Source organism: Coregonus lavaretus (assembly GCF_964263955.1).
Source record: "Coregonus lavaretus genome assembly, chromosome: 16".
NCBI lineage: Eukaryota > Metazoa > Chordata > Actinopteri > Salmoniformes > Salmonidae > Coregonus > Coregonus lavaretus.
Window position 1 is genome coordinate 42,153,738 of NC_140003.1, and position 12,156 is coordinate 42,165,893.

At 42.9% G+C, this 12,156-nt stretch overlaps 1 protein-coding gene across 1 annotated transcript in view; it reads right to left on the reverse strand.

Moving 5' to 3' along the window:
* Window position 1: 1 nt before the first annotated feature.
* LOC311143629 (tissue factor pathway inhibitor-like) overlaps window positions 2-12,156 on the reverse strand; it is a 56,111-nt gene continuing 43,956 nt past the window's right edge. Inside the window, exons 3-6 of the mRNA XM_084179494.1 lie at window positions 5,251-5,427; window positions 2,892-2,993; window positions 976-1,170; window positions 2-537 (exon numbers count right to left, since the gene is read on the reverse strand). Of these exons, the coding sequence (XP_084035620.1) occupies window positions 467-537; window positions 976-1,170; window positions 2,892-2,993; window positions 5,251-5,427 (545 nt within the window). The 3' untranslated portion in view covers window positions 2-466. The remainder of the gene's footprint in view (window positions 538-975; window positions 1,171-2,891; window positions 2,994-5,250; window positions 5,428-12,156) is intronic.

Here is a 12,156-nt window from a genome sequence, read left to right on the forward strand (position 1 = left end):
ATTGATACAGATAATGTGTTTTATTGTATGATATTACATGTGCAGTGCAGTACTTTTGGGTTTATGAATGTTCATCATTTGTCAATAAATCAACTTGTCTGGTGTCCTTAGGAAAAAAATACAATTATATACCTGTGTTTGGTATGTGACAGTAAAAACAAAAGTATGAAATGGTGATATTACAAAACAAATCTTCTTACAAAAGGGTTAAAAGGTTAAAATAAGCGATACAATATTACACAATAGGTCAAAACAAGCCTTTTATACAATAATATAATAATATAATATGCCATTTAGCAGACGCTTTTATCCAAAGCGACTTACAGTCATGAGTGCATACATTTTTTTTTTTTTTTGTCAATTGCCGTAAGACTACAAGAACATACCAAAGTCAAATAAGAATGATATAAATAAAGATGAATGAAAAAGTAGTGTATGTAGGAACGGTTTAATACGAAGCCTTTATTCAGACAGATCGAAATAAGATGTTGGTGTTCTTCTTCTTTATACGAATGACCTTCCCTTTGTGATGGTGATCTGAAAATGGAACAAAATGGCACAAATTAGTCATTTTTAACACTTATCCATGGCACTAGTCTAGAAATGAACATTGCATAATGTAAATGTTAATTAGCAAAAACACTGTTAATTCAATGTGCGGCAGGTAGCTTAGTGGTTAAGAGCGTTGTGCCAGTAACCGGAAGGGTGCTGGTTCTAATCCCCGAGCTGACTAGGTGAAAAATATGTCGATGTGCCCTTGAGCAAGGCACTTAATCCTGTAAATCGCTCTGCTAAATGACTAAAAATAAATAAATGAAAGACCTACGGGTGGAACAAAAGTACAGTACGGACACACCTATTTCAAATAATACAACTTTGAATCAGGTGTGTTAATGCTGGGCTGGAACAAAAACCTGCAAACCCAGGTAGCTCTATAGGGCTGGTGTTGGAGATAACAGATAACTTGGATCTTACCTTGCTTCATACACATCTTCATGCAGCGTCTCTTGAGGACAAAGTTGTTCTTGTTGCCCCCGCAGCCACTGTAGCGCAACGACTGACATCTCTTTGTCTTGGGGTTGTACACATATCTCCTCTGAGTTCTCTCCTCTCCGTCACACGTTGTGCCCTTGTCAATGGGACTGAGACAGAAGTCCGGAGGATTGAAGTCTGAAAGAAACGCACAGAGGCAATTGTAAGATGAAATGACGTGCTAATAACACAAGTCATGGTGTACAACAATGACTCCATCGTACCAAAGGCAACTTTTATTAGTATGTACAGTGTAAGTGTCTAGGCTACATCTGCAGTGGAGTTCTGATAGAACATACTTTCCTAAAAGCCTGGATGTGAGGTTAATGGAAATCTACTGTTACAGTGACTACTAGACTCTGATGCTTCTACTATTACTTTGTACATGTACCATTTCAAAGGAAACCTCAAGCATCAAACTGTGGGAAAAAAAATCAACAAAATGTCAGCCTTGGGGTAAGGGAGTGCTAAAGATCTCTTTTATCACTTCACTGGAATTACAACCACGTATACAGAGACACTACTTAACTGGATTCACTGACCTGGGTGGAATTCTGTAACATGAATCATTTTAACATTTACATTTTTAGTCATTTAGCAGACGCTCTTATCCAGAGCGACTTACAGTTAGTGAGTGCATACATTTTTTATTTAATTTTTTCATACTGGCCCCCCGTGGGAATCGAACCCACAAACCTGGCATTGCAAACGCCATGAGTTACATCCCTGCCGGCCATTCCCTCCCCTACCCTGGACGACGCTGGGCCAATTGTGCGCCGCTCCATGGGTCTCCCGGTCGCGGCCGGCTACGACAGAGCCTGGATTCGAACCAGGATCTCTAGTGGCACAGCTAGCACTGCGATGCAGTTCCTTAGACATAACTACTTGTCTGTGACTGAGTGATGGCCAAAGACTCCCTGTGCCCCTTTGTACTGCGTTGTGACCTCTGTTCCCAGACAGTGGTGTTTCTGAGCACTAACTCTCTCCTCATACCTTGTACACTCCCATTCTAATAGCAGTGAATCAGTGTCACGTGGAAGGAGGAGAAGGGAGGAGGTATTGTGGGCGCTATGCTGCCTTTATACGTTGTAGTGTTTACCAGCAGCTAAACTATTTCTGAGATAGCGCATGTAAATGTACTGTCTCTCTTTCTTACCTAGCTATTGTAGTTGCTGTAGTACACATGACAAATGACTGCACTCCTGGATTCCTGTGCTCAAAGCGCCTCACTGTATTAGTAGTTGTGATACTGTAGGTAACTTAAAGGGAGATACATCACGCCACCACAAGGGGCTGCCAAGAGATTGTAGCAATACAGTAGTGTTCCCAGCATTGACAGATCCACAGGGTTACATGGTGTGTCATTTCCACAATCTCTATACAACTTTTCTCTCAGCCTTTTCTTCCCTCAGAATTCTCTAAAACACAGCTAGCTGACATGATATCAGCCCTTTCACTTTAGTGTATGTGGTTCATGGTCTTCAGAGATCCCACAACCCCACTTTCCTGGCCCTGCCAAGCAGAAGGGCTGACTGGCATGCTGGGGAAATAAAAAGCTGCTTGGGCAAACAGTGTAATGTGCTGACGCTGTGTACAGTATCATGGAAAAAGTAGGCCTACAGGCAAAGTTAATGCTCAAATGAAACAATGACTTTGTCTGATTATTGAAACATTACATCAATATATGGTTATGTTTATAGACATCCATTTTATTAAATCAGATTAGGCCTACCTGAGATATTTTTGGTGCTACTGCATAATTAATTAGATTTTTTAATCTATTACTAGAGCTATCATTTGTTGAATAAATAAAGATTATACAAACATGAACTCAAAATACATAAACATTGGTGTCTTACCAGTTACTTTGAGAGGCTGTACCCTGGGCTGGCTAGTGGGTTCTGGGACGGTGACCTCCAATTTAGGGGCCACATCCAATTTAAGGGCCACAGTGGCGTTTTCTGCCATGAAACCAAAGCATAGTTAGAGTTTACTTCCATAATAAGTTACAGCATGTAACAGAAATGTACTATAATACAAACAGTGTACTACAGTCGTGGTCAAAAGTTTTGAGGATGACACAAATATTAATTTTCACAAAGTCTGCTGCCTCAGTTTTTATGATGGCAATTTGCATATACTCCAGAATGTTATGAAGAGTGATCAGATGAATTGCAATTAATTGCAAAGTCCCTCTTTGCCATGAAAATGAACTTTTTAATCCACATTTCCACTGCATTTCAGCTCTGCCACAAAAGGACCAGCTGACATCATGTCAGTGGTTATCTCGTTAACACAGGTGAGAGTGTTGACGAGAACAAGGCTGGAGATCACTCTGTCATGCTGATTGAGTTAGAATAACAGACTGGATGGTGGTGCTTGAAACCATTGTTCTTCCTCTGTTAACCATGGTTACCTGCAAGGAAACACGTGCCGTCATCATTGATTTGCACAAAAAGGGCTTCACAGACAAAGATCTTGCTGCTAGTAAGATTGCATCTAAATCAACCATTTATCGGATCATCAAGAACTTCAAGGAGAGAGGTTCAATTGTTGTGAAGAATGCTTCAGGGTGCCCAAGAAAGTCCAGCAAGCGCCAGGACTGTTTGCTAAAGTTGATTCAGCTGCGAGATCGGGGCACCACCAGTGCAGAGCTTGCTCAGGAATGGCACCAGGCACAGTGAGGTGTGGCATCTGCACGCACAGTGAGGTGAAGACTTTTGGAGGATGGCCTGGTGTCAAGAAGGGCAGCGAGGAAGCCACTTCTCTCCAGGAAAAACATCAGGGACAGACTGATATTCTGCAAAAGGTACAGGGATTGGACTGTTGAGGACTGGGGTAAAGTCATTTTCTCTGATGAATCCCCTTTCCGATTGTTTGGGGCATCTGTAAAAAAGCTTGTCCGGAGAGGACAAGGTGAGCGGTACCATCAGTCCTGTGTCATGCCAACAGTAAAGCATCCTGAGACCATTCATGTGTGGGGTTGCTTCTCAGCCAAGGGAGTGGGCTCATTCACAATTTTGCCTAAGAACACAGCCATGAATAAAGAATGGTACCAACACATCCTCCGAGAGCAACTTCTCCCAACCATCCAAGAACAGTTTGGTGACGAACAATGCCTTTTCCAGCATGATGGAGCACCTTGCCTTAAGGCAAAAGTGATAACTAAGTGGCTCGGGGAACAAAACATCTACATTTTGGGTCCATGGCCAGGAAACTCCCCAGACCTTAATCCCAGTGAGAATTTGTGGTCAATCCTCAAGAGGCGGGTGGACAAACAAAAACCCACAAATTCTGACAAACTCCGAGCATTGATTATGCAAGAATGGGCTGCCATCAGTCAGGATGTGGCCCAGAAGTTAATTGACAGCATGCCAGGGCGGATTGCAGAGGTCTTGAAAAAGAAGGGTCAACACTTCAAATATTGACTCTTTGCATAAACTTAATGTAATTGTCAATAAAAGCAGTTGACACTTATGGAATGCTTGTAATTATACTTCAGTATACCATAGTAACATCTGACAAAAATATCTAAAAATACTGAAGCAGCAAACTTTGTGAAGACCAATACTTGTGTCATTCTCAAAACTTTTGACCACGACTGTACTCTGTTATTAAAACCTGTTCACCAAGGAAGTAGCATTATAATATTAACATACAGCATAGAGAAGTTATTACACCTCAGAATTGATGAAGATAAATTGGTATTGGTATTTTTTGGGACAAATGCTGTCAATGAATGTAAGCAAATTTGAAATCAGGCCTATGTCTAAAATAATTGAATATGCTCAAAAGGCAAAAAAAAATATCTTCATGCAAAATGAAGGTGAAGCATGACTTGATGGTCGGAAAAAAAAATCCATCAACAAGATAATTTTCCAGTAAGTGCAATATCCACAGGGCAACTGCACTGAAATGACTTATCTCCTATTTGCACTGCAGCAAAAAAGTTAGTATTTGGGCTTTCAAAGAGGTATGACTATCTAAGAACCCACAGCAAACTTTTCTTGCATCAGACAAGTAATATTCTCCCCAAGCACATTCACGTTAGTCATTTAGCAGACTCTCTTATCCAGAGCGACTTAGTTAGTGCGTTCATCTTAAGATAGCTAGGTGAGACAACCACATATCACAGGCATAGAAAGTACATTTTTCCTCAATAAAGTCCAGCAAAGTCAGTGCTAGTAAGGAAAGGTGGGTTGGTCCCTTTCGGACTACCTGGGTTCTGGCATCTGGCCTGGCACTCTTTCATACTCTTGAAGTTGTTGGCGTTGCCGAAGCAGCCTCCGTAGTAGAAGTGCTTGCACTCCTGGCTCTGGCTGTCAAAGAGGTAACGCGTCACCAGACCTCGACACGGCCCCGGAGCCTCCTCCAGGTGACAGGGACTCTTGTCAACTAGAGACAGACGGAGGTAGATGGAGAGAGAGAGAGAGGGCTGAGTGAGAGAGAGAGATAACATTATTGAGATACTGAAAAGAGGAGAACATTATTGAGATACTGAAAAGAGGATAACATTATTGAGATACTGAAAAGAGGAGAACATTATTGAGATACTGAAAAGAGGAGAAATGGGTACTAGCTACTGAGTCATTTGAAAAGTTGACAGCCGGAAATGTTGAAAAGTACAGTATGGGAAATGGGCTTCCTGTTCCCCGAAGTCAAATACAATCTACACTACGCTGCAGTCTACCCTTGGATCCCAGTACATTGACTTCCAGGCAAATAGTGAATAATAGAAAAAAAGAGGTGGCACTAAGACTGGAGTGCTAGAACAGAAAATACAGAAAATATGATGAGAGGGGGAGGGAGGTGTAAAGAGAGGGGGAGGGAGGTGTGAAGAGAGGGGGAGAGAGAGAGAAGACATACTCAGGCATGGAGGAAGATTATTTGATTTGATTTGAGATAGAGGGTCGACTGCTGACACAGTTAGCCATGAATGGACCGGCAGTGACATGGACATAGTGAGATGTGGAGAGAGAGATGACGTGACAAGAGAGAGAGAGAGAGAGAGAGAGAGAGAGAGAGAGAGAGAGAGAGAGAGAGAGAGAGAGAGAGAGAGAGAGAGAGAGAGAGAGAGAGAGAGAGAGAGAGAGAGAGAGAGAGAGAGAGAGAGAGAAAGAGAGAGAGAGAGAGAAAGAGAGAGAGAGAGACAGAGACAGAGAGAGAGATAGAGAGACAGAGAGAGAGAGAGAGAGAGAGAGAGAGAGAGAGAGAGAGAGAGACAGAGAGAGAGTGGGAGATAAGTAATAAAAAGACACCACGTTACATTCAAATCAAATCAAATCAAATTGTATTTGCCACATGCGCCGAATACAACAGGTATTCACCTTACAGTGAAATGCTTACTTACAAGCCCTTAAGAGCAACAGTAAAATAACAGTAGGGAGGCTATATACAGGGGGTACCGGTACAAAGTCAATGTGCGGGGGCACAGGTTAGTCGAGGTAATTGCGGTAATATGTACATGTGGGTAGAGGTAAAGTGACTATGCATAGATAATGCAAATAGTCTGGGCAGCCATTTGATTAGCTGTTCAGGAGTCTTATGGCTTGGGGTAAAAGCTGTTAAAAATACTTTTGGACCTAGACTTGGCGCTCCGGTACCGCTTGCCGTGCGGTACCAGAGAGAACAGTCTATGACTAGGGTGGCTGGAATCTTTGGCAATTTTTAGGACCTTCCTCTGACACCGCCTGGTATAGAGGTCCTGGATGGCAGGAAGCTTGGCACCAGTGATGTACTGGGCCGTACGCACTGCCCTCTGTAGTGCCTTGTGGTCGGAGGCCGAGTAGTTGCCATACTAGGCGATGATGCAACCAGTCAGTATGCGCTCGATGCTGCAGCTGTAGAACTTTTGGAGGATCTGAGGACCCATGCCAAATATTTTCAGTCTCCTTAGGGGGAATAGATTTTGTCGTGCCCTCTTCACGACTGTCTTGGTGTGTTTGTACCATGATAGTTTGTTGGTTATGTGGACACCAAGGAACTTGAAGCTCTCAACCTGCTCCACTACAGCCCCTGTCGATGAGAATGGGGGCGTGCTCGGTCCTCCTTTTTCTGTAGTCCACAATCATCTCCCTTGTCTTGATCACGTTGAGGGAGAGGTTTTTATCTTGGCACTACACGGCCAGGTCTCTGACCTCCTCCCTATAGGCTGTCTCGTGGTTGTCGGTGAACATTGAGGAGGAATGTAGGGGAAGAGGCAGAAATAAGATGAGTTGAGCATATCACTGGAACCATAGTCAAGTGCCGATGAAGCATGGGATAAGCAATATGCAGTAGGCAGATAGGGTATGGGTATCATCCTCTTCATCATGGCAGGTAGATTTACCCCTGATGTCTAAACAAATATCCAACAACAACCTGTCACTGTCTGAGCAATACAAGGAGGTAAGCAGGAGAAGTTATGACTGGACTATAAAGTGTGAACTTCCCATGTATTTTGTATAGAAGCGGGCTAGTCAAAGCCTTTCCCAGTACAACATACTGTACACATCCGTTATCAAATTATGTGACAGGTGAACTCATATTCCATTGCATTTGCTAGATGTCCTGAAACCTTTGAAGGGCTTGCAAGTTTCACCGTTTTCTATCAAAGGCGACAAACAAGGGTGCCCTTCAACGCGGAATGAATATTTGATACACCATCAACAACCGTTAATTAAACAATTAAAACATAATTTGTTCAGGTACAGTACTTTTCCAAAGTTTGCACTTGTGGAGTTCTCGCTGACTTCCCTTGAACAACAGACGTGGACGCGTGCCACATAGACGTCATCCAGGGGGTTGGGTGGTTGGTTAGATTTTTACCCCATCTATAGGACATATCCCACAGCTGAAATGACTAGCCCAGGGCAAAGCCCCAGTAGATAAAAGTCACTTCATATTCTGATACTTTATGGCTGTGATATTGCGTTTACTTAGGAATTAATTAAAAATATTTCATCATCGGGCGAGACACCCCAAAAATGAAGAGGTCATTAATATGTAAATGATGTAATTAAAGCAGTACTAATCCCTCAGCCTCTCTGAGTTCTCCCAGATGAATAGAGGTCTAGAAGAGTCTGTCTGAGACAAACTAACAACTGAGTCAGTGTCATCCCCAAATATGTTGTGAATAATTATCCTACTGTTTATCCATTTATCACCAAATATCAAGTCCTTTTTAATTTCTAAACATTGCTTTACCTGACTGTGTAAAAGCATGTCAGAAAGAATGACATTTACTTTAACAGTAACACAACAAGAGAGCAGACTTTTTTCCCTTTGTGCTTGAGTGACCCAGCCCGTTGAATAATTCAAAACAGGGATTCAACCGAAAGGCATCTAAGGTGGAAAAAGCTATCTGTGTTTTGGTGGTGAATTACTGGTGACCCATCAGAATAATAATATGTCCCTCTGTCTTTCAAGGGTATGGCTGCTGTCCAACATGACATACTCACTGGAATATGTCAGGAGTTGTCCAACACACTAATGCCCTGTTCTTATACACTACAGGTAAAACATTTTAGAACACATTTACATTTTAGTCATTTAGCAGACGCTCTTATTCAGAGCAACTTACAGTTAGTGAGTGCATACATTTTTCATACTGGCCCCATACTTTCTTTATTTTTGCTATTTTCTATATTGTAGAATAATAGTGAAGACATCAAAACTATGAAATAAAAAATATGGAATCATGTAGTAACCAAAAAAGTGTTAAACAAATATTTTGACTGGTATATTTGAGATTCTTCAAATAGCCACCCTTTGCCTTGATGACAGCTTTGCACACTCTTGGCATTCTCTCAACCAGCTTCATGAGGTAGTCACCTGGAATGCATTTCAATTAACAGGTGTACCTTCTAAAAAAGTTAATTTATGGTATTTCGTTCCTTCTTAATGTGTTTGAGCCAATCAGTTCTGATGTGACAAGGTAGGGGGGGTATACAGAAGATAATAATAATAATATTATGCCATTTAGCAGACGCTTTTATCCAAAGCGACTTACAGTCATGCGTGCATACATTTTTGTGTATGGGTGGTCCCGGGGATCGAACCCACTACCTTGGCGTTACAAACGCCATGCTCTACCAGCTGAGCTACAGAGGCCTATTTGGTAAAAGACCAAGTCCATTTTATGGCAATAACAGTTCAAATAAGCAAAGAGAAACAACAGTCCATTACTTTAAGACATGAAGGTCAGTCAATACGGAACATTTCAAGAACTTTGAAAGTTTCTTCAAGTGCAGTCGCAAAAAACATCAAGCGCTATGATGAAACTGGCTCTCATGAGGACCGCCACAGGAATGGAAGACCCAGAGTTACCTCTGCTGCAGTGGATAAGTTAATTAGAGTTACCAGCCTCAGAAATTGCAGCCCAAATTTTTAGATTTTTGGTTCCAACCCCAGTGTCTTTGTGAGGTGCTTTGTGTATTTCCCACCATAAAGCATGGAGGAGGACGTGTTATGGTGTGGGGGTGCTTTGCTGGTGACACTGTCTGTGATTTATTAAGATTTCAAGGCACACTTAACCAGCATGGCTACCACAGCATTCTGCAGCGATACGCCATCCCATCTAGTTTGGGCTTAGTGGGACTATAATTTGTTTTTCAACAGGACTATGACCCAACACACCTCCAGGCTGTGTCAGGGCTATTTTACCAAGAAGGAGAGTGATGGAGTGCTGCATCAGATGACCTGGCCTCCACAATCCCCCGACCTCAACCAAATTGAGATGGTTTGGGATGAGTCGGACTGCAGAGTGAAGGAAAAGCAGCCAACAAGTGCTCAGCATATGTGGGAACTCCTTCAAGACTGTTTGAAAAGTATTCCAGGTGAAATTGATTGAGAGAATGCCAAGAGTGTGCAAAGCTGTCATCAAGGCAAAGGATGGCTATTTGAAGAATCTCAAATATAAAATATATTTTGATTTGTTTAACACTTTTTTGTTTACTACATGATTCCATATGTGTTATTTCATAGTTTTGATGTCGTCACTATTATTCTACAAAAATAAAGAAAAACCCTTGAATGAGTAGGTGTGTCCAAACTTTTGACTGGTAGTGTATATAGAAAAGTATGTGGACACCCCTTCAAATTAGTGGATTCGCCTATTTCAGCCACACCCGTCGCTGACAGGTGTATAAAATCAAGCACACGGCCATGCAATCTCCATAGACAAACACTGGCAGTAGAATGGCCTTACTGAAGAGCTCAGTGACTTTAAGCATGGCACCATCATACGATACCACCTTTCCAACAAGTCAGTTCGTAAAATTTCTGCCCTTCTAGAGGTTTCCGTGGCAGAGCAGCCGCACACAAGCCTAAGATCACCATGCGCAATGCCAAGCGCCAAGCTTGCCGCCATTGGACGCTGGAGCAGTGGAAACGCGTTCTTTGGAGTGATGAATCACGTTTCACCATCTGGCAGTCCGGCGAACTAATCTGGGTTTGCGGATGCCAGCAGAATGCTACCTGCCCGAATGCATAGTGCCAACTGTAAAGTTTAGTGGAGGAGGAATAATGGTCTGGGGCTGTTCTTCATGGTTCGGTAGGGAAACCGTAATGCTACAGCATACAATGACATTCTAGATGATTCTGTGCTTCCAACTTGGTGGCAACAGTTTGGGGAAGGCCCTTTCCTGTTTTAGCATGACAATGCCCCCGAGCACAAAGCGAGGCCCATACATTTACATTACAGTCATTTAGCAGACGCTCTTATCCAGAGCAACTTACAGTTAGTGAATACATATATATTTATTTATTTTTACACTGGCCCCCCGTGGGAATCAAACCCACAACCCTGGCGTTGCAAACGCCATGCTCTATCAACTGAGCTACATCCCTGCCGGCCATTCCCTCCCCTACCCTGGACGACGCTGGGCCAATTGTGCGCCGCCCATGAGTCTCCCGGTCGCGGCCGGCTGCGACAGAGCCTGGATTCGAACCAGGATCTAGTGGCACAGTTAGCACTGCGATGCAGTGCCTTAGATCACTGCGCCACTCAGGAAATACAGAAATGGTTTGTTGTGATCGGTGTGGAAGAACTTGACTGGCCTGCACAGAGCTCTGAACTCAACCTCATCAAGCACCTTTGGGATTAATTGGAACGGCGACTGCAAGCCAGGCCTAGTCGCCCAACATCAGTGCCCGACCTCACTAATACTCTTGTGGCTGAATGGAATCAAATCCCCACAGCAATGTTCCAACATCTAGTGGAAAGCCTTCCCAGAAGAGTGGAGGCTGTTATAGCAGCAAAGGGGGCACCAACTCCATATTAATACCCATGATTTTAGAATGAGATGTTCAAGGATCAGGTGTCCACATACTTTTGATCATGTAGTGTAGCTTTCACCTGGATTCACCTGGTCAGTCTATGTCATGGAAAGAGCAGGTGTTCTTAATGTTTTGTACACTCAGTAGAATGTATACTGTGTATATATATATATATATATATATATATATATATGTGTAATCAGAGGAGGCTGGTGGGAGGAGCTATAGGATGACGGGCTCATTGTACTGGCTGGAATGGAATGAATGGAACGGATTGAAACGTCACGGTCTACCTGGACTGAGTCACAAAGGACAATACTTCTGGTATCCTTCCCTCCTCCCTTCCTTGAAGTAACCATTGATCTGACATGACATAAATGGTGAAAGCGATGCGGTGGAAAGTCATGACAGATCCGTGAGGAAAGGAGGGAGGCAGGACGGTTACGTTTCAAGACTACTCCTATTGTGCCATTGAATTCTCTTACATAGGCATTAAAAACGAATGGCCACTAGATGGAGCCATTAATATTCCAATGTATCCCAGAACAGGGCCTCAGCTTCATCAGGATTTACTGATAGAGAGGATCTCCTTTAAAAGAGGAATTAAAGAGTTTTATAAACTAGAAATAAAACTGGGTTAATTAAGCCTCGACACTGAGACCCTCTGACGCGTCGGCACTCCCATACTCGCATTGACCACAGATGCCCCCTCGTCTGAAGAGGCCTCTCGGGAGACGTTGCCACACAAATGTAACTAGAAGACTGCAGGAGGCAGGTGAATAGTGGCCGACAATTTATATGCCATTTATGCAGCAATGTCAAAAAGGTTACGGTTGTTTACAGTTGGCAGGATAAGCTTTAACGAGA